At 50.8% G+C, this 23,192-nt stretch overlaps 1 protein-coding gene across 2 annotated transcripts in view; it reads right to left on the bottom strand.

The window, feature by feature from the left end:
- GRIK3 (glutamate ionotropic receptor kainate type subunit 3) overlaps positions 1–23,192 on the bottom strand; it is a 196,355-nt gene that overhangs the window by 11,748 nt on the left and 161,415 nt on the right. For both annotated transcript variants that reach the window (XM_084872609.1, XM_084872610.1), the window contains exons 11-13: positions 15,923–16,146; positions 11,993–12,111; positions 9,288–9,505 (exon numbers count right to left, since the gene is read on the bottom strand). In XM_084872609.1, the coding sequence (XP_084728735.1) occupies positions 9,288–9,505; positions 11,993–12,111; positions 15,923–16,146 (561 nt within the window). The remainder of the gene's footprint in view (positions 1–9,287; positions 9,506–11,992; positions 12,112–15,922; positions 16,147–23,192) is intronic.

Below are 23,192 nucleotides of genomic sequence, written 5' to 3'. Positions count from 1 at the left end.
CTCTCCAGCTAGTCCATTTGCCCAGCTATTCCTCCACCTCAGCTTCTCCTGCAGCCCCAATGGATGCCCCCCATGAGCTCCTATTACCCTTAAATACATCCCTAATTTCCAGCTCTTCCAACTCCCCAGACATTTCTTATTTTCTAGATAATTTCTGATATCCAGACTCTTCCACCCTCCAGCTTCTTTTATCCCTCAGGTCCTTTCCACTGTGTTGCCTTTCCTGCTCAGATTCTCTGTGGCAGGAAGTTTCTATATGGCTCCAGTGATCTCCATCGGGGTACTCATGTTCTTGTGTAACCCTCTTCCCCTACATGGGGGCTGGATGGACAAACTTACTTTGAAATCCACCCCCCTCACCACCCCATAGCTATGGGATGTCGCTCAGAAATTAGGTTGGTGAGACTGAACTATCATCTTGCTTGCATTCTGCTTGCTGCCCTGATGGAAGCTGCTGCCATGCTCTGAGTTGCAAGCCTCATGGCCAGGAATGAAGGGCAGCCTCCAGCCAATGGGCAGTGGAGAACAGCCACAGAGGAACTGAATCCTGCCAACAGCCGTGTGGCAGAGCTTGGAAGTGGAGCAGCGTTAGAAACACCTTGAATGTGGCTCATGAGGCAACCAATCAAGAGGACCCAACCAAGCTATGCTGAACCCTGACCACAGTCTGTGAGATCATAAATGTTGTTTTAAGACACTGACTTTTGGGTCATTTGTTACACAGCTATAGATAACTGACACACTCTCTTACATACATACTCACACAAGCTATTTCTGTTCCCCATAGTTGTTTTTTCAGATAATCAATTCTAACTATTCCTTTAATCAGCCCATCTAAGTCCTATCATCCCTGCTTACCAGTTACACATACTCCTCAGATACTCTACCCACCTGGTTATGGTAACTAAGCACTATTCTCCCTTCAGTGACTCCAGCATATCAGCTCCTTTTCCACCCAGGTCCCTCCTGCTTTCTGAGTTCTCCTTCTTCTACCAGAGCTGGGCACCAGGGCTCCTTTATACCTCCAGTGCATGCATGAAATCCATCTACCCATCCATCCATCCATCTATCCATCCATCCATCCATCCATCCATCCATCCATCATACCCACCTTTATCATGTTCATGTTCTCATCCATTTGCTCACACACTATCTATACACTAATTTACTCAACTAACTATCCGACCACCCGCCTAGCTTTTTACCTATTTACCCTTCCATTCAACCATCTAGCCAGCTATCCATCCATCCATCCATCCATCCATCCATCCATCCATCATATCCTCCTTTATCATGTTCATGTTCTCATCCATTTGCTCACACACTATTTATACACTAATTTATTCAACCAACTATCTGACCACCCCCTAACTTTTTACCTATTTACCCTTCCATTCATCCATCTAGTTAGCTATCTGTCCATCCACCTCTCCACCTCACCCATATTACCCACTCTCTCTCCTGTGCACATAGTCAGCCACTGATAAAATCTCAAGCCTGGCAGAAGTAACTTGACAATGAAACATCCAAGAAGTCCTGCCCTATTCCTGTGTCTCAGAATATAGCAAGAGCTTCTCCTGATTCTGCAAACTCCTCCCTGCATCCTCCCTCCAACACCCCATTCCTCCTATACATACGCTTGTCTGTCATCAAGACACAGGCTCTTTCCAGTCACACTAACCGTAAAAGGAGACAACACTTCTGTTGGGGGTTTGAGGGAGTGTGGAGGCGATAGGCTTTTTGAAAAGACACATGAAAGCCTCCGTGGGTAAAGGAACAGAATGAGGAAGATGGGAAAGGACACCAGAGAGCTTGGCCAGTGAAGGTGAGAAGTGACAATAAGGCAGGAAGAGGCTCTTCTCTGCCAGCCCCAGTGTCAGCAAAGTTACCGCCTTGGCCACCGTTAGGCAGAGGGTTTGAATCCACTTCCCTAGCATGCCCACCCACTGTGCTTGTCCTATATCTTGGGTCCCCGTCGCAAACACCCCCACTCATGGTCCTTGTCCCCCCTTACGCTCTGATCTGTCCTGTGAATCTGTGATTCCAGACACATCCCTGAAAAGCTTCCCTCTGGCATGTCTGAGACATGCATGGATGCATGTAGGGTCCCTCCCGGAATCTCAGGCCTCTGTCCCATCTCCCTGGGCCCAGCCACCAGAGGCCTGAGCTCCTATCACTGGACTGAGTGGTGGTCACTTCCGGGGAATGGAGTCTCACACACCTATGGCACCAGAGTCATCCTGCCCCCCGCCCCCCCCAGCCCCGCTGGGAGCCTTAATAAGCCTTGCTTCAGGGCCAGTCACTCAAATCAATTAATGGGATTGTTTGGAGCAGCCATTCAGGGAGCTGTGCCAGGATGAAGAGACTTTTTTATCAGTAAAATTGGCAAGAAAGTAAGTTTCAGGCTCACGACTTTCAATCGCTGCCGCCTCAAAGGAGTAAATTGATTTTCCCCGACCGAAGATACTTCATCTTGAGGATTTAACATTTCTGTACAAGAAAATGTACGTACGTGTACATATATAAATATATCGGTTCTGAAGGAAGCTGAATCCCGGGGATTCATGTGATTCCATGTGAGACTGGAGTGTGGAAAGGAGACCTTTCCCATAGTAATTAGCTTTCTTATCCCTGGTGTGGAGTCTTTGGCTTCATCGGCTCTTCCTACTCGAGCAGTTAATCATGTCTCTTGGCTTATTTCTGTGGGAACCAGGAGGTCTCCCTAAGTCCGCTGCATCTGCCTGCCCTGGCGAGGTCAGACTGCTGACCACCCCTCCCCCCGTTTCCTCTGTCCTGGCTGCCTAGCAACAGCCCCTGTTGTCTGCACGTGCCCCCCAAGCTTGCCCGTGTGGGGCTGCAGGCTGGGCCCTGAAGGGGGGGAGTCAGGAGGCGAGGGCTGCAGACAGGCGTGGAGGTGGTGGAGGTGGTGGTGGGAGGGGTCAGCTCCACGGTATGAACTCTGGTTTTAAATGCCAGCTCCTTCAGTAACCACAGGCAAGTGACAGCACATCTCTGAGCCTCACTTTGCACATCTGTAAGATGGGGGTTAGCTTAGCACAGAGCCTGGCCCATGAGGTGCTCAATAAGTGCCTGGAATCATTATCTTCTTTAAGGCTCTTTAATTCTCTTTCACACCTAGAAATTGGGGACAATAACTTCTGCAGTACAGAGTTGCTCTAGACCATAATGACACAATACTCAGCCAATGCTGACAGGAGCCGCACATGGCATTGTAATAAGTGAAGAATGCTGAGCGGAATTTTGATAAACTGGAGAGAGCTACCGGCTCTCAGCTCTGACAATTGTTGCTTCATGGAAGAGCCGGCTCTGGGATGCGCCGTCTTTCACATTTTCAAGAAGCTGGAAATGTGAGTTTTTTTAAATGCAAAGATCTCCGTGGCTGAAGAGGCCTGTGTATCACCGGTTCCAAAAATCAACAATCAACAATCAAAATAGTGCTTATGACACATGTGCTGTGTCGGGCACAGTTCCAAGCTGTTTATGTGAATTCTCCCATTTAATCACCTCAGTAACTATAGGAGATGGGCACTATTATTACACCCATTTCATAGATGAGAAAACTAAGGCACAGAGAGGTCCTCAGTAACTGAGAGTTTTCAACCACAGCCAGCATTATTGGCCCTCCCCCTGCACCTGCCGCTGCTCCTCTGCCCACCCTGGCTCTGCTCTGTTCTGACCTGTGGGTACCCCCTCAAGTGCTTAGCTCTGTGCAGAGGCAGATGGCCATCCTGTGACAGAGGCCCAGTCCTGAAGGACCTGGGAGAATGGAAAGTCTCCAGGTGTCCCCTGCCTGGACTCCTTCCAATGTGCTTTTGGGACTTTGGGGCAATAGGAGAAAAGGGTCCAGCCTGCTTCCCCATCGGCTGGGCTAGCCAATTAGAGCAACATCCAGAGGAGAGAGACTGGGACTTATGTGTTCCTGTGTGGCTGGCACTGCGCTAACCACTGCACCGCGGCAGCTCATTGAATCCTCTTGCTAATGGCAATATGGTGGGAATCAGTATCCATGTCACCCACGTGAGTAAATTCAGGCTCAGAGAAGTGATGTGACTTGCCCAGGGCCACCCAGAAGAGACAACACCCAGGACTCCAATTCTGGTCTGTCTGACTTTAAGACTGATGAGACTTGACTGTGCCAGGGCACCCCACCAAGCTCCGCCTGGCCATTGCATTTTGGTCTTCCCACCCTACAATGGATGGAAAACAGGGAGAAGGCACCATCAGAGAGGCAGGCAGACAGAACGGTAGAAACGGATGCGGAGGCCAGGGAGTGCCTCTGAGCCCTCAGCTCAAAGAGTGCCAAACAGCCGAAGGGGGTGGGGGTGGTGGACTGAATGGCCTCTTCCAGCGCCTGCCAGGCTCCGGGTGCTGGGACGGGGCAAGGCTGCACAAGGGGGAGGGATTGGCAATGCCAGGGACTGAGAGAGCCTGAAACTCATGGCCCTTAGCTCCCACCCCTTTCCGAAGCGGCTCTCCCACCCCCATGTGCTGTGCCTCCCCCGCCCCAACACCAAGGAGGGCTCACTCTTGGGAGAAGCTGTCTTCTGATAGCGTCTCCCTTCCCAGCTGCCCCGCCCTCCCGCTGAGAGCCCGCTTCCCCAGCGTTCTCCTTTACACTTTGCCTATATATTGTTCCAGCCAACCGGTGCTTTCAAAGGCCTCCCGTTTCATCTCCTAATTAATTTTCCTCTTCCAACACAGGAGATGCCGTTTGTGATGTCCGCCACCCCTGACAACTCTTCAAATGAAGTTTCCTTTGGAATGATGGGGCCGCCTCCAGCCATGCGTCTCCTGGGCTGCAGGGTGGGGGAGGGGAGCTCCCCGGAGAGAGCCCCACACCCCACTTCCTGCTGTTGTCTTTGAACAGGAATGAATGGGTTCTCCCCACGGAGTTCTACTCTCTGTTCGGGTGCTTTGTAAGGTGGTTTGCAGCCTAAGCAGGAACACAGGTTAACCTCAGCACTGAAGTTCATCTGCCCTGGACTCTGAGACACTCAGGGGTGCCCCCTGCTCTGTTCCTGCCCTCAACAGGCCTCCTGCATTTGCCCCACTCAGCTCCTGTCATCTTTTAACTCCATCCTTTAATTCAACAAGGGCACATATGAAAACACACACACACACACATACACACACACACACACACACACGGCTATCAGATAGACGGTCTCATTTATTATTTGAGCAACTGTTCTAGGCTGGGGATCTGGCTCAATGGACAGTGGCTTCACTCTTGCCCAACTGACTCCTGGACTGCCTGGCTCTTCAGGGAGGTTCTATGGACACAATGACTAAGAGCACAGGCACTAGAGCCAGAGGGGCTTGGGTTCAAATCCCAGCTCTGCCTTTCACTTGCTTGATGCTGGGCAAGCCAGTATTAATCAGGTTAATTTCTGAGGCTGCTTTCATCCCGTGCAAGATGGAGGCGATAACAACAGCTCTGACCTTCTAACACTGTTGAGAGAACGACATGAGTGAAAACAATAGTCCTCCCTTATCCGCGGTTTCAGTTACCCATGGTCAACCATGGTCCTAAAACATTAAGTGGAAAACTCCATAAATAAGTAACGCGTACTTTTTAGAGTGCATATCGTTCTGAGTGGTGTGATGAAATCGCGAGCGTTCCTGCTCCGTCCTGTGCAGAACATGAGTCATCCCATACACGCACGCTGCATAGGCTCCAGGTAGTCACTTAGTGGCCGTCCCAGTGATCAGACCCACTGTCACGTGGTTGCAGTGCTTGTGGTTAAGTAATCCTTATTTTGCTTACTAATGGCCCCAAAGCGCACGAGTAGTGATGCTACCAATTTGGATATGCCCAAGAGAAGCTGTAAATTACATGCATGACCAGGAAAAATCATAGTACATACAGGGTTCTGTACTATCTGTGGTTTCAGACATCCGCTGGGGGTCTTGGAATGTGTCCCTGTGAATAAGGGGGAGCACTGTACAGGCAAAGTGCTGTGACATTGCCTGGCACCTAGTAAGTGCTCAATAAATGTTATTATTCAACGTCTCCTAGACGTCCTGTGTGTACTTCTGGCACTGACCCCTGTTCAAACCCAGTGCCAACCTGGCCATGTCCACTCACGGGCAAGGGAGGCACAACCCCTCCAGAAGAAGAGCCCAAAGTGGGTGTGAGAGAGGGCACATCGTGCGCAGAGAGAACATCCGGCCTCACATCCCAGTTCCGCCACCAATCCGCTGTGTGATCGTGGGCCAATCACCCAGCCCCTCTGTTTCTCTAGGTTAAACTCAGGTTTTCTTCCAGCTCTAACGTGGGAGTGACCATGAGGCCATAGCCTGACCTGGGATGGGGAGGTGTGACTATGGAGGGAAGAGGGGCAGGAAGAATAAGTTTGTCCAGGGATCTTCAGGGAGGGAGCTGTGTGCTTTCTGCTTCTCATGTGGGGCGGGGCTAATGTATCCACACTTGGGTCCTCTCAGCTACATAGCAGTCCCACTGCTGCTGCCAAGACGGGAGCCTGGACAAGGAGAGCATTAAAGCAGGAGACAGGAAGTTGGACTTCAGGAGGAATTAATTGGGGATCCGAGAGGAAGGAAGTGGAGTTGGTCCTGCTGGGGGACTTGGAGTTGCTGTTTCTGGCCGAAGGCCCTGATGAGGACAGGCCCTTGAGCCCAGCATCTCAGCTGGGTGGCAGCATCTGAGTCCCTCCACTGTCCTCCTCCCTGTGCCATTTGCAGAGAAGGTGGATGAGGGCAGAGCGGGCTGCAGGAGGTGCTGCTTGATGCCGAGGACAGCGGCTCAGTGGGGAGCTGGGACTAGGTTCTGGGAAGCCAATCTGAGCATCTTAGAATGGAGGCAGGCAAGGCCATCCAATCAGCGGCAATGAGCCTGCACTGGCCTTATTTATGCTGCTTCCCTTTGATCGGGAGCCCTGCTTGGAGACGCGCTCATGAGTAATGCATGAGGAATGCTCTGGCACAGTCAAAGGGCTGGGCCACAGCCTGAGGAGAGGCACGAGCAGGCACACGCACACACACATGCATACATACACACTCATATATGGACCATTACAACACATGTAGACACACATGCATGCAGGGGCCATCACATGCACACAAAAGCTATTATACACACATGAATGGGCCACTACACAACACATGAGCAATCACATACACACAGGCACATCCTCCCTCTCAACACTAATTTAGGCACACCCATGGGGACATTTAAACAAATGGACATGCATATATTCTTCACACATATATACATATAGACACCCTGGCACACACTTGTAGACATTTATAAGCACATATCCACACACCCAGGTCACAGAGATACATATACACATATGCTCACCAGTACACACAAATTCACACACAATTACACATGCTCCCACACAGGCAGAATCTGTTCATGGGCACAAGTGTGCACACATACATGTATTATATATTGCTATATGAACACATAAATGTAACACATGCTCACCTACTGCTCACACTCATGAACAAACAAAGGGTCCCAGAGAACTCCTAACATGCCTGTGACCACACTTTTCTCTTTCCTTCACTCTAAATACATGGAAGTGCCCTCTGAGGAAGGCCACGCCTGCCGTTTCACAGTGGCAGGAGCAAGATCTGAGACAGCAGCTCCTTTCCTCCCCCTTTTCTCTTCCCTAAGCAGGTGCTTCCATCCTCAAGGAGGGAGCGGGGGAGTAGGGGTGGGACAGAGTCCCGGTGGGGCTCCAGTGCCCAGGAGGCAGAAGGCTTTCCCACCAACCTCTTCTTCCCTCCTCACTCAGGCCCCATTGGAGGCTCAATCCTTCACTCAGAGGATTAGCCTGGAAGGAGGCAAGGGCTGGTGTGGGGCTGGGGAGCCAGGTCCCAGAGGAAAGGGACATACCCCAGACTTTCAGACTGATCGAGAATAGCTAATACAGAAATGAATGAACAAATGGACCTATAGCCCCAGAGTCCCAAATCCTGACCTTTTCTGAGAAATAGTTGGGATAGTGGTTCTCAAAGTATGGTCCTTGGACGAGCAGCATTTCCTGCGAACTTGTTAGGAATGCACATGGCCCCACCCTGGGCCCCCTGACCCAGAAACTCTAGGTTTGCCCAGAAACCTGGGTTTGCCCAGCCTTCCCGGTGATTTGGATGCACACTCAAGTCTGAGAGCCATGGCCTAAATCAGTGGTCGGCAAACTGCGGCTCGAGAGCCACATGTGGCTCTTTGGCCCCTTGAGTGTGGCTCTTACACAAAATACCATGTGCGGATGCACACATACAGTGCGATTAAAACTTCATGGCCCATGCGCAGAAGTTGGTTTTTGGCTCTCTAAAGAAATTTCAATCGTTGTACTGTTGATATTTGGCTCTGTTGACTAATGAGTTTGCTGACCACTGATCTAAACCATGGGCCTTGGAGGAAGGTAGACCTGGGTCAGCATCTGGCTTCTTCAGCTGTGAGTGCTTGGACAAGTCACTTAACTACTCTGAGCCTCAGTTTCCACATGAGTAGAGTGGAAGTAGTACCCACTCACAGGATTTGTCATGAAGGTTAAATGAGGCAACCGTTTAGCACAGCGCCTGGCTCGCTGTGAGCTCTCGGTGGTGGTAGCTGTCGTTATGATCACTTTAATTTCCAGAAAACATTTACAGCTACTGATTTTCAGGGTCAGTCTGTTAACCCTCCGCTACTCTAGCAGAAGGTGTAAAAACATTGGGAACTGAGCCATCACCTTACAAAGCAGGAGGGGCAGCAGAGTCATGGCCAGATTCCCATGAGAGCAGTAACCCGAGCAGGCGACAGTGGCTTTTTCTAGACACGAGTATTCTTAGAGTGTAACACGCTAAGGAATGTTTGTAAACACTCTCTTCCAAGGAATAGAGGAGGACGTGCCCCCTGCTGCCGTCTAAGTGCGGAAGAGCTCACTGCAAGCCCAGGCCAGTCTCATGGAGGAGGTGGATGCCACTGAGACTCAAAGTCAAGGGCCAGGATGCCACTGGCCCTGGGGCCTGTTTTTGCATCTGGCCTCACTTCCTCCTCCAACCCCGTCTCCCCACCTGCCCTCGGATGATTTAAGGAAATAATGCACGCTCACACTGCTTGTCCCAGGCATGGAAACTTCTAGATCTATGATGGGACCAAGCCAGGTGGCCACATCACCATCACCCTCAAAAGTTAATGATCCCCAAGAGGGAGGGACAAAACCCTGGGGATTTCTGGCCCCGGTTCTGTGTGGTGAGGGAAGGCCAGTAAAGGGTCAGCTTGTGGTGCTACAGCGGGAGGGAGAGGGCCTCACCTTGAAGAAGGTCATGGTGGCCCCGTCCTTGACGGCCCCATACTCGATTTTGGTTTGCTTGGCCAGGTCATCCGCAGAGTCGATGGGCGATTCCATGCGTTCCACGGTCAGAAAGGCAGCCAGGTTGGCCGTGTAGGAGGAGATGATGATGAGAGTGAAGAACCACCAGATGCCACCGATGATGCGTGTGGACAGGGCTTTGGGCATCAGTTCAGACCCTGGGAGAAGGGAAGAGACAGGTGACCTCTGACCAGACCAGGGCTGCTCGGGTCCTCTGGGTCGGGGACTCCACTGACAAGCGGATGAAAGCCGAGGCCCTTACCCTTGACCAGTGTTCTCAGACTGTGGGCCCTGGGCCAGCAGCATCCGCATCACCTGGGAACTCGTTAGCAATGCACATCCGCAGGCCCCGTCCCAGGACTTACTAAGCCAGTAACCTCAGGGGTGGCGCCCCACCACCGGGGCTTGATGAGCCCTCCAGGTGATTCCCATCAGGCTGAAATGTAAGAACTGCTGCTCTAGAACCGCAGGCACATGCGCAGCATTTCACAGGCCTGCCGGACCCTCTGATGCATGTCCACGGGCCCCTGGATGGCCCTAGGTTCTGAACACCTGGGAGTCAGGACCCTTAAGATCTGTAGTGAATTCTGTTCCTGACTCTCTGCATGATCTTGGGCCAGACATCTCCCCTCTCTGAGACTCTGCAAAGCACCTCCCTCCTCTTCCCAGCCTCACACAAATACTGTGATTCTGCGATGATATAATTTGAGGAGAAATTGTGTTGGAAATACAATTGGTATACAAATACAAGATTGCTATGCGGGGCTTTGCAGGAAGAGAAAATCAACATTTTTTGAAGCTCTTTGCAGAAATAGATAACTCTTCCTCCCCGACCTTGGGTGTGGAGCACAATTTAGACGAAACCTTCTAACTGAAGTAATTAACTGGGCGGCTTTCAAGAGATTTAAATAGCAAGTGACTCCTGAACTTTTCAGAATATTTGGACCTGCCATCTGAAAAGCGTCTGCTTTGATATGGATGATTTTTTTTTTCTTTATCAAAGAAATCACTCAAGGGAGAGGTTTTCAAATACACAACTATTTTTCTCCCTCTTAATGAAAACCTTGTGGGAATACACAAGGGGCCAGGGCTTTGAATAGCAGCGGGAGACGAAGAAGAGAGGCTATTACTGCACTGAGGGGTTTCCAGGTCTTTCCCAACTGTCACTGCGCAAAGATGATGGACGAAGAAGCAAGGTGAGGCTTCAGGACACTCATTAATAGCGGGGACAGCTCGAGGCACTTCCCTTGAGAGCTGCCTGTCACTTCCCACCAGCTCCTTAGCTTCCTCACCAACCAGCACCTCGCCTCCTCCCTCCTCCCCCCCTGCCCCAGCCCCACCTGCCTGGCCCTCCCCCAGGCTGGAGGGCTAATGCTGCCCCCAAGGGAAGAATGACTTAGTTATTTGCTTGGAGCGCTTTGCCAGACTCTGTTGGACCCCTACCCAGGCCCAAGTCCCTACCCCAGGCTCTATCATGGATGGAAAATCATCGGGGAGGGGGCAGGTGCAGTATTTATCTTTCCTCATCCTTCTTCATTCAAGCGCTCAGCACAGGGCTTGGCAGGTAGTGGGCACTCAGGACCCATTGGATAATACCATTCACTCACTCATTCATCCACCCATTACGCATTTGCTGGTGGATGTCTACTGAGGACCTGGGCTTGTGCTGGGCTTTGAGGATACACAGGGATGAGTGAGGCACAAGGACATTTTCTTGGGATCCTCTTCCCTCTGAGCCATGCTCCCTTGTCACCCGATGTCCCCTAGAGATTTGGGTTCCCCCATTTCCTAAGATACGAGGCTCTGAACTGATAGGCAGAAGCAATGGGCACACATTCCCCCTGAGGGTGTTTGCTGGGGGACCCCGTTCCCGGTGCCACCTCCAGCCCAGGGTGTTTCTTCCCACATCCTCGAAGCCGGAGCAGACGCTCTGCTTTCTGAGATATGTGGGCAGCTGTACCTGTTTCCAGAGGGTGGGCCACCAGCCCAGGGCCAGGTTCACGGCCCTCTCTCCACAGGATGTAAGGACCCGTGTCCTTCCACGTATCCCACCTCTCATGTGTTCAGGCTGAAGTCCAACCTCAGCCATGACCCTTCCTCTTCCCTGGCTCCCCACAGCCAGGCGTCACGGAGCCCTGTTCCTGCTGCATCCTGGCATCCTCTCAGTCCATCTCTGCCTTTTACCCCCATGGCCACTGCTCCAGGTCAGATCTCACTATCTCTTTCCTGCAATGGCCTCCCATCGACCTCCCATCCACTTCCCTGCCTCCACTCTTCCCCTCCTCAGCCCAACTTTGTTCAGCCCGATGCTATGGTGGTGAGGCCATCGGTGGGTCAGCCTCAGTAAGAAGGATGCTCTATGTCCACCTCAGTTGGAGCAGGAGGAGCTGAGGATGAGCCCTGCACGACATGGGTGGGGGCAGCTTATCTGCTTTAAGCCTAGAGCTTGAGCTGGCCCAGAAACAGCAGTGGTGAAGGGTGGGGCCCTGGGGCAAGGACACACACCTGGTGTCCAGGTGTCGCCAACCCTGTGATGGCTCAGCAGGTCTGAGGCTGACTCTGCTGACTCCATAAAGGCTGAGCCTCCCCCAGGGAGGAGACGTCCCCTGGGGAGTGGAGACCCCCCCTGGGGAGGGGGCACGTACCTTGCTGCATCAGAGACCCCATTCCGAACCAGAAGCTGTTCAGCAGCGTGAAGTTGTTTTCCACCACCTCGGAGCCAGAGTTGCAGGGGTGAGCATCGTACCACTCGTAAGGGCTGAACCTGCGGGGAGGACAGGGGAGTAGTGAGGCGGAGTGGCAGGGTGCGGGCAGGAGGGAGGGGGGTCCGTCACGCCAGCTGGTGGTTTAGCGAACACTGAAGTGCCGGCCACTTGAGCATCCATTCCCACATTGTTCTGCCGGGGAGGCAGGGATGGGGGAATCAGGGCCGTTTTGTTTCGTTCTTTATGGCTAGTGGCTTTCGCTGGTTATAAAAGTAATTCAGTAGCATCTCTTAAAATTAAAAGTGCACAGGCCCTCCAACCTAGCAATTCTGTGACTCATTATCCATCCTAGAAAAAACACGGCTACACGACCATAAAGAGAAGCGCGCGGAGATGTTTATCAAAGCACTGCTTGTAATAGAAAAACAAAACAAAACGGGAAACAACTGAAATGTCCTTCAATAGAGGAACTGTGAAATCAGCTCTGCCACGCCGTGCTCTGAAACATCACGCAGCTGATAGGGGAGGACGAGGTACTTCTAGATGTACCGACAGGGAAAGATCTTCAACACACATTTGGTTAAAAAAAAAAAAAAAAAAAAAAGCGCGATACAAATAAGAACAGTAGGATCGCACTTATGCAAATAGAGTCCCAAAGACACAGCCATCTACCTCTTTATGTACATTTGTATTTAAATGCATATAAAACATCTGGGAGAATCCAATTCTAAAGAGTATCAGTGTTTTTCCTCTGGGGAAGGAATTCAGAATGGCAGAGGAATTTGAGGGAAGCCTTTTGCTCTATATGTATTATATGAATTTTTATTTTTTTTAATCCTCACCCGAGGGCGTGCTTAGAGAGAGGATGGGAAGGAGGGCGAAGCGGGGCGGGGTGGGGGGGTGGGGGGGGTGGGGGGGGGTGGGGGGGGGTTAGGGGGGAAGTGGGGGGAGAAGGGGAGGGAGAAACATGGATAGGCTGCCTTCCATAGGTGCCCGACTGGAGATCAAACCTGGAACCTGGTCTTGTGCCCTGACTGGGTATCAATTCAGCCACCTTTTGGTGTACAGGACAGAGCTCAACCAACGGAGCAGGTCAGGCGTATAGTATAAATTTTTAAAAATGAGAATGGGCTTTGGAATGATTTGTAATCGCATTTATCCATTTATTATTATGTATTGCTATTTTTGTTATTTATTTATATTTTTAATTATTCATGTATTACTTAAAAACTTAAAGTAAAAACAAAAGTGAAGTACATTCTCCGTGAAGTATCCAAAGAGCATAGAATACAGTGAGAAAGTAAAAGTACTCCAGGATCCCACCCTCCTGCAGAGAACAATGCGCTATCCAATTTTTAAGGTTTTCTTCTCTGAAGATACAAATGCATGTATGACAGGGAGAAACTACTACTGTAAGTGTAAACCCCCACTGCCTTCTGAGGAGGAGAAGTCCTGGCAGGTGGGGGCATCGTCTTGGTATATGGCCCACGTTCCTGTGGAGGAAATCAAGGGTGGGGGAAGCTAGAGCTTCTGAGAGACAGAGAGACCCTGGGAAGTCCCCATGAGACTGGGATGGCTGGTGTGGCCGGAAGCAGCATATCCTGGTGGCAGGAAAAGGCCTTCCTCAATGCTCATGCCCTGTGCTAGGCAGGCACAAGCCAGGCCTGGCCATTGGCAAGGCAGACAGCCCTGAGCTGAGCCACAGGCCGTGGAGAGGATCTGGGAGCTCCACCTCACAGGCCCCAGCTCTGGGCGGCTGTGTCCAGCTCTCCAGCAGCCAGCACGCAGTGACCCAAAGGACACAGGCCACGTGGAGAATGGGGCTGAGGGTGAAGGGCGGAGGGGGGCAGAGAGAAACATGGATAGGCTGTGCTTGACCCCTGGCAGTATTGTAAAAAAATCGAATGAGTGGCTACACATAAAAGCCAAGAGGTGTCACGTGAAAGCCTGAATCTCTCTAAAAACCACGAACCCTGCAGCGCTGGCACAGCATCCTGCCGCGCGCAGCTGTGGGAGCTGAGTAGCGGCTGCCCCCTCGCCAGCTGTGTGCCTCTGGTTTGCTTCCATCCCCTCGCTCCCTGTTCCCTCCACTCAGCCTGCTTCCCTTTCCCATGCTTCCTTCCTGGTCCCCCTGGCACCTCCATTTGCCACCCCTGATTTAAGCTTGGAAAGGTGATGATTTGGAGCCTAACTCTGCAAGATAAAGCTTTGTGACTTTGGGCAACGACTTCACCTCTCTGAGCCAGTTTCTATTTCCGTAAAGTGGGGATCATTATCCCTGCCTCACAGCACTGCTGTGACGATTTAGACAGGTTGCGTGTGAATTGTGTTATGTGAGTGCTACCCAATGTGACAACTGTACTACGATGCCGTCTATGGCTCCGTGGCCAAGACCCTTGCTTCCTTCTCACCTCATGTGTCCTGTGTCATCATTCCAGCAGTTCCGGAAATTCTGTCTCTCACCAAAAGTCTCCCCCGCGTAACCTTGGGAAGGGGGTTCCTACTGTCTTGGCCAGGCGGGATGTGGTGGGAAGCATGCTTGGCTGCCATCGGCTGATGAAAGGCCAGGAATGGGAGCGGAAGGGGGAGGGGCCGCACTTCAAAAGGGCAGAAGTGATGCTGGAAAACTGGAGCTGTTTTTCAGGGCATGGGGGGGCTGAGAGGCCCCTGGAACCGCTAAAATGATGGTGAGAGCTGCAGAGTGGCTCCTGGCCTTCAAAGGCTTGTTAGACCATTAGAGAGAAGAGGCTGTGGAGGTGCGGGCTGGGCTGAGGGCTGGGCTGAGCAGGCAGGCAGCCCCAGGCTGGCAGGCAGTAAAGGGCTAGGAGGCAGGACAATCTCATCCCGCCAGCTTTCCCTTTGGTCTTTCTCTGTATGGGAGGAGGGAGTGAAGGGAGTGGGGTAGGAGAAAGGTTTCCAAAGAAGTCCCAGGAGAAGGAAAGGTTGGAACACCTAGTCCTTGGATCTCAAATTGCCTCTCCAGAGAAGTCTCCCTTTGTGCCTTGTTAGAGTTTAGAGAAAAAATAACCAGGGCAGAGGCTAGGCTGGGGTCTCGAGGGAGGGGCCGGAGGGCCCAGCTGTGAAGGGGAGCGGGAGCTGGGGCCCAGGCAGAGGACGGATGTCCAGGTGGCCAGAGATGTGGTCACAGATAAAACATTTGGGACCCCGAGTTCACTAATTGCGAGGATGACCTTGGTGAGTAGGAGCCTTTCGGAGCCTCAGATGTCTCCTCTTCCTGGGAGGCTGTGAGAAGTACCTAATATAATGGCTGTAACAGACAGAGCATGGTGCTCGGCAAACTCTAGATGCTCCACAAACACTGAGCTCAATCAACATGTCCCTGTTATCTCTTTCTACCATCGACCACAAGGATGTGCTAGCATCTTCCATTTGAACAAACAAATGTGCAAGGTATTGCTAGTGCGTCTTACAGACAGGTGGGTATGTGTGTTTCTGCATGAGTGCAAGTGTGTGAGTCTGTGTGGTACTGTTTCCCCTGCTGTTGTGGATTAAATGGCCACAGTCCTTTTTTCAAGTGTCAAGTCGCCTGCTGGGCCAGCCCATGCACCTGTGTCTGCAGGACTGGATTCCTGACCCAGATGATTCAGCTCTGGGCAGTGATTTCACCTCTCCAAGCCTGCTCCTAGGGCCTGGGGTACAAGAGCTGCTTCTCAGAGTCATATACACAGACCAGGGTAAGGACAGGGGATTCAAGCTTGGGGACCATGGACTATTCCCTGAGGGCTATACAGGAATCGGAGCTTCAGAGAAGGAGAGAGGAGCATGCGTAGCAGTGGATGATTGGAGACATGCCAGGCTCCCTAAACCTTCAACCTTGGGCCAGAGCTCTGGCTATGGCATTGCCCTTACCTGGCGATGACGAAGAGGACACAGCTGACACCCAGGTAGGCGAGCAGCACATACATCCAGATGTCAGGGGACAGGGGGTTGAGGAAGGAGAAGACACTGGGGTTGGTGCCGTTGGGCTTGCGGTATAGGATGCTGACACCGAGCGTCATGAAGGGCTTGGAGAAGTCAATGGCCTTCTCGCGCACATGGGTGATGGTCAGGGGGGCCACGGCCAGGTCTGCCTTCTGCAATGAGAGAGAGAGAGACAGACAGACAATGAGCAAAGCCTCCTACTGACAGTGGATAGCACACTCTTTGGAGTGGGGTCAGTTTCCTGAGCCCTAGATTACTTAACCACTCTTCAGTTTCAATGTTTGCGAACCCTTCTGCTGGGCCAGGCCATTCTCAGGGCGATGGGGAGACAATGATAAACTTAACCCTGTTCTCCGAGCCCTCATGACCTTGAGGAAAAAGACAGCGGCATTAACGTGCAGAGAATGGAACCCTATTAAAGCTATAACCATGTGCTCTATTCTAAAAATGGTGCTTTGTCAAATAAATACAGTTCATAACCTAAAAACATTTAAAGATCACTCACGTTCTTTATTAGTGACTTTCAAACATCATGAAGAGGACACGGACTCCACAACAAACCTTATCTAAATGTTTTCCTCTCCTATCCACTTTTTATGTATTTATTTACTTTTTGGTTAATTCTCACCCAAGGATATTTTATCCACCGCTTTTTAGGGAGAATGGAAGGGGAGGGAGGAAGGAAGGGAGGGAGCAGGAGAGAGAGAAACATTGATGTGAGAGAGACACATTGATTGGTTCCCTCTGGCAATGCCCTTATTGGGGCTGGGTACTGAGCCTGCAACTTGGGTACATGCCTTAGATGGGGAATTGAACCCATGACCTTCGGTGTATGGACCAATGCTCCAACCATTGAAGAACACTGGCCAAGGCTCCTATCCACTTCTTGACTGCTTCACAACACTCTAGATATTCTATGTATCCTAAAAGCCCCCAAATCCAGTTAGGCAAAAATAAGACCTTCTTTGGAGGGAGAAGGTAGGGAACAAAATAAACAGGCAAATCCAGAGCCCCCTTTAATCACGGAGGGGAGGGATGAGAACAGAGAAGGAAATGAGGGATGTAGGGGAGGCTAGAAATGCTCAGATATTGATAAATCTTAGCCCATCACAATTTTATTGAAGAAAATAATAAAAGTTCTATCTTTTGGGTTTGAGCTTTTCCTAATTAAAAATCTATAATCCTTTATTCCTTTCTATCCAGTCTTACCGCACTGCTCTATTTCTAAACGAGGCCCCATTTAATTGCTTCCCGTTGACCACATCTATGCTTTGCATACACTGTGCCCTATTGAGAATGCCCTCTCCCTGTGGCCTTTTACCACTTTCCATATTCTTTTGCACAAGCTCCCTTTTCCAAGAAGCCCTCTCTGATAGTCTCCAATTCTAAACTCCCACGAATTTTGCTCTGTCCTGTGGTAAGATCCTAAACCTACTCAGTTTGAACAGCAGAATGTGTGGCCATGTCAGCTTTTTTGTCTTTGCTTATTTACCTGTGAGTTTCTAAGCATAGTTGGGACTGTAGCCGATATACTTTTTCCATTTCTCAATTTCTAATCCCCATTTCAGCCTCTGTACTATTTGTTAATAATGTTTCCCTCTGAGAGGTTACTCCTTAGGTTCCTGTGGATATTTACACATTAGAATGTGAACCAAGTTATTACTTTCCTTCCTCTGATAGATCAGGACAGAAAGGGAGGTTGGGGTCCTAAAGACAAGCGCTAAAGACCCTTTTGTTAAGCTGACAAGAGGCTACCTCTGAGACTCTGTCCTAGGGCAATGCCTCTAGGCAGCTATCCACTGGCTTGTTCCAGCTCCATCCATCCATCCATCCATCCATTATAAAATCCACCAAGCATTGGGGAATACAGGCAGTGAGGGAAGAGGACACTAATCAAATTGTTTACTAAATGGCAGCTGATAACACTATATCTGACTTTACTAATCCTAGAATAGAAACCAGGAACCAAGTTGAAACCAGACTTCAAAGAGGGGAGGACTGATATGGGTGGAACCCCAGCTTCTAAATGGCTTTGCAAATGTCCTATACTGGGCATGGCGGGAAACACACCATGATGTTGCTTACCCCAGTGTTTCTCCTTCTGTACATTTCTGAGTGTGTGAGCTGGAACTTGCTTAGCTCTTAAGGCAGAGATAAGAAGAAACAGACACCCCGGTTCCCTGGAGCCTTCTCAGTTCAGGAACACAACAAAAGAGAGAATTCTTTGGGAAGATGCAGAGAGATTGATATGTATTGCTCAAGACCTACTGTGTACCAGTCTGGCATACAGAGGTGAGCAAGAGACCCAGCCCCTGCTCTCATGGAGCTTCTGGTAGAGGGAGACCCTTTGGGGGGATGAGGGTAGGACTTTGAGTAGGGTGGGTATGGGGCCAGGCACCCTAGAGAGTCTCTTCAATCTTGAAGTTCTAGGATCCTCTATAATGCTGGCATAACAGGGTTGAAATGGACTTTTGATTCTGAAAGTTGGCCTCTCCCAGACTTGTCCTTTCAAAACACAATGCTTTTTGGGAAGTTCTGTTATGATCCCGAAGTCATCATCATTGTTCAGAAAATCATTTGGAACTGGTCTCTGGGAATGGCCTCTGGGGCTTGGATTGGATCCTTGGGAAGAACTTCAAAGTCAATGGAGGCAAATCTCTCTTTGGCTTTTGGTGGCAAGTTGGATGAGAGCCTTAGTTACTAGGGGGGGTGGGAGGGATCAAGGTGTTTGAGGCCAGGGCTTGTTCCATCTACCAGAAATGTTTCAGGATTGATGAGGAAGTCAATCATAGGGCCACAAGGTCTCTTTCTTCCTCCATAACCAATCAGAACCATCAGAACATCCCTACCAGCCTTTCTCCTTTCTGCTATAATGGAGTTAAGGCACAGAGACATCTTTGGTATTCTTTGCCTAGAGCAGCAAGATAACTGGTCAACCTGACCTTCTTCGTGGGGAATTCTAATGTGTGTTCTCCTTTGGATTTTAAGAAGGCCAATGTTCTATTCAATTTTGTTTAAGGCAAGAAACACTACATTTCACCATTTGTTTCCCCCCCCTGAAAAAGGCATTATTTTGTCCAAGTTCTCCTGAAAGAGCAAGAGCAGATGTCAAGCCTTTGCTGTTTCAGTTCATTACTCAGAATGAAAGGCCTAATCTTGGCAGGTTCCTCCCACTCATGCAAGTTTTCTTTGAGGATGATTCATAAAACCACAGGCTGTCAGAGCTGGACGGAGAACTCTGAGAATATCTACTCCAACCCAATTTCTTTATGGAAAGGAAACTAAGGCTTAAAGAAGGTCCAAGGTCTTTGCTTTCATATTTATAGTAATCACATCCTTGAATAAGCTTCAAACCTCTGACTTGTTCAACACATTCATTGGTCTTATGGGTGATTTGTTGACCCCTTCTGCCCACATCTCTCTCACTTGACCATGTTCCTCTTTCGGAATACGTACTCTGGCTTAATAGTTGCATCTCTCCATACCAGGGGTCCTCAAACTTTTTAAAGTGGGGGCCAGATCACGGTCCCTCAGAGAGCTGGAGGGCCAGACTATATGAACTACTAATTCCTACTGTAACACCTTGGCTGCTCTCACTGCCCAAAAAACCTGGCGGGCAGGATCAGACTCCCCTGGGGGCTGCATGTGGCCCGCGGGCCGTAGTTTGAAGACCCCTGCTCCATACATTCATGGATTATTGTTTGTTTCCTCCACTACAGGGTCAGAGCCTGAGGCTCAGGGGAGGGATTCTGCTGTACATTCACAGCACCTGGCATGAGACCTACCTTAATAAATTTAATGAATAAATGAATAACTTGATCAATGGGAACACCAGAGGTTCAGGAGCTTACTGCATGGTCTGCCGTATGGCAGTTTTCAGGGGTGGGGACACTGAATCACAGGTGGTGTCTGTTGATGACCCACCAGCCAGTCACCACACTTACCAATTAGCACTGTAGCCACTGACAACCTCGGAATAGCCCATATATATCTAAATAAATGGGTACAGGTGCTAGAAAATTCCTAAGTGTTGCCTGAGGGGTCATTGTCTGTGCTTCACACACAGACCTCCTGGATGCCTGATGGTGAGAAATGAAGCTGCTGTCTTTCCCAGGCCTTGGAGAATGGCTAATTCCTGAGTCCTGGAAGGAGGTCAGCATGTTCCATTGATTCAGTTGTCCCACATCTCTAGTGACCGTCCAGGTCTGGCATGGCATGGGTGCTTGGAACATACCCTCTGGCTGTGACTAACCTCACACAGGTACAAGTTGACAGCATCTCATCTCCTGCCACCTGGGCCCTTCTTGCCCCATGACTTCCCAGGGACACTGCTGTAGGGTCTTGATTGGCTCCCATGCCTCCATGCCAAGCCCAGAAGTGCATGGGAGTCTGGAGTCAGTTAATAAGCCTGTCACCCTCACTCCAAGAGATGGTTCTGAGATACATTTTACAAGGCTTTCTTGGGGCACAGACTTGAGGATCTAGCCATTAGTTGTACTCAGTGGCAATGGCTCAGCTATGCATCCCCGTATTGGCTTTCCCTCCCTTCAGCTCCACTTCCCTGCCCGTCACTCTCTGCCCACATCACACCGCGTTACTAAGCAGTGGCATCTGAGCCTATGCCTCAAGCTCTGCCTTCCAGGAGCCCAGGCTGAGACTTTGCTCCAGGAAGTTTTGTAGAATGAATGAAGGGACAGATGATCCTTAGGAATGTAAGTGTGGTCCAGGTGCTCCCTCTGACCTCAGTTTCCCTCCAATACTTCCTTTATCCCTGAAGCTCTATTGCTACCTTGCACCTTGTCTTTTCTTGCACCTGATTGTTTGAACCTTGACCTCTGCCAGGCTCTTTTCAGGCCTTTCCAAGGCTGGTCTCTGCTTGCTGAGTCCCTAGCAGCTGACAGTTCTGTGGTAAACCTCAATGTGGCTCCGAGTCCTTCCTGAATTCCTCACTTGTCTACTGGTCATCCTCAGCAGATCCTGAGCTTCTCCAGAGCTCTGGTAAACCTGGCTTCCCACAAGAGTCCACCTTTGCAGTCCATCCATATCCCCTACCCTCAAATGCCCTGTCCCATCCAGGATTCTGAACTGCCCCAGGTGAGCTCCCAGCATGCCTTGCTTCAAAGTGCATTGCCCCAGATGGAAGGAGGTGGCTTGGCAGAACCTTTCCTGGTCACATAAATGGGTTTGAGAACCCTTCCGACACCAATTCATGCAGGCCAGGACTTGGATCTGGTTCCTGGTTTGAAGGTAGAAAACATAATGGGTGATGGGGTCGTGGCCTGACACCAGTGATGATTAGAGAGAGAGAGATGGGGTGATGGATGGAGAATGCGCTGCTCTGCCTAATCACATTTGTTGCTCCCCTAGTTGGAGGTGCCTTGGGGGAAGGTGAGTGTGTTGGGGTTGGGGGCACTCTCCAGGTGCCCCAATTTCCTCCACAACCCTGGCTCTTGGGAGGCCATCTGGCATGGGACAGAGGTGAGCAGAGTGTCAGGGAAGGACTTCTTACGTCCTGCTGGACAGAGGCTCCACCCAGGGCCTCCAAATAGGCCTCTGGGGGCAGATCCTTGCAAAGTTAGCATTCATCATTTTTACGTCTACAATCAGATCCTAATAAGAAAGTAATAATATTGCCAAGCTTTTACCAGGTTTTCTATGAGCTAGCGAGAAGACTAATTATCTGACGACACTAATAAATGGTTATGATGATATTAAAATTGGCACCACGCTAGGATTAATGGACTCATCCATTGTAGGGACTCTGGTTTAACAAGGTCACCTGCATGTCCTGTTAGAGCCTATGGCCTCCATGGAGACGGGGCTGCACGGGGGCCATCGATGGGGCCTCCTTCTTTCCCCAGCCAAGGGTCAACTTGGGAAGGTCTGGCTCCTGCAGGGTTTTTCTGACCCATCCCCTTGCAAACAGCTCTTCAGAGCTCTCTGACTGCTGGAGATTTCGGTGACAAGACCGGCCTCTGCCCTGCTCGTTTCCGCACGTGACTTCCCCTCCATGTGCTCTCTCTTCCTCCCCTGCCCAGCTCATCTCTGCAAACAGCAGGCTCAGAACCACTGGAAGCCCCGCACTCCACAGCCCAGCTCCCAAGTGTAGGGGCTCCATAATGAAGATGCCTCAGGGCCCTGCTGACTAATTTCCATAATAATTACAGTTATTACTAATAACGGTGACAACACCACACCCTTCCATTTAGATTGAATTCCACAACCTGGGAGCTGCTTCCCTAGCAGTTGTTTCTGAGGAGCAGCACAGCCAGCTGGGAAGAACGCAGGGCAGGGATGGTAGGTCATGAACTCAGGGAGATCATGGGACTTCCTGGAGCCCCCTCCCCACCCTCAGTAAAAAAACAATAATAAGGGCAAATACTGACACAGTGCCAACTGTGTGTGAACTTAGTCCTCACAGCAGCCTTCTGGGGCAAGGTTCTATTGCTATCACTCCCATTTTACGGAGGAGGAAACTGAGGCACAGAGAGGTTAAGGAACTTGTCCAGGAACACACAGCTAATACGTGGCAGAGTGGGAATCAAGCCCCGTGGAGTTCATGTACTTTACCATTAGCCTCTCCCATCAGCCCTCCCTGGAGGTTACTTCCTGGGGCCTAGGAAACTGTCACGCTCTGCTGGAGCCTTCTTGCTCTGAGCTCCAGCCTCCTCCCTGCTCCAACCTCCAAGGCCCCATGTGGCAGCCCCTCCACCAGGGGCAGGAAGACTAACAGGAGGCCCTGCTGCTGCCTGCCCCCGCTCTGAGAGGCAAAGTGAGACTGATCCCTTTGGCTGGGACTGTTCAGGTTGCGAAGACCAATTGCAGGAGCCTCCCTCTGCCCTGGCTCTTTGCAGAGGTCAGAGCACAGGGCTTCGGAAGTAGAGGTCCTCCAAAGACGGGTTACTGTGGGGCCTTCACCTCCCTCTGCCTCAGCTTCCCGGTCTGTACCGGGGTGCTGGCCACAGTCCCTTCCTCACTGCACTGCCAGGAAAAAGGAGAGAGGAACACAGGGGTTTAGTACAGATCAGGGTCTTGCCCTCCTTAGCAGGCCTTTGGTCGACAACGATTCCGGAGAGTGGAGGGCCCTGCGCTGAAGGCAGGTCATGTAGGTGCCAGGTGAGCCTGTAGAATTAGTACCTCGTTTATTGCCGCAATAGCCGTAGGAGCTATGGTAGCTGCTGGTTACTCCCTTTTAGAA

This window comes from Pipistrellus hanaki, assembly GCF_964339955.1.
Source record: "Pipistrellus hanaki genome assembly, chromosome: 2".
NCBI classification, from domain to species: Eukaryota; Metazoa; Chordata; class Mammalia; order Chiroptera; family Vespertilionidae; genus Pipistrellus; species Pipistrellus hanaki.
The sequence above is the reverse complement of the archived record's forward strand: the minus strand, read 5'-3'. Positions and strand labels throughout refer to the sequence as shown.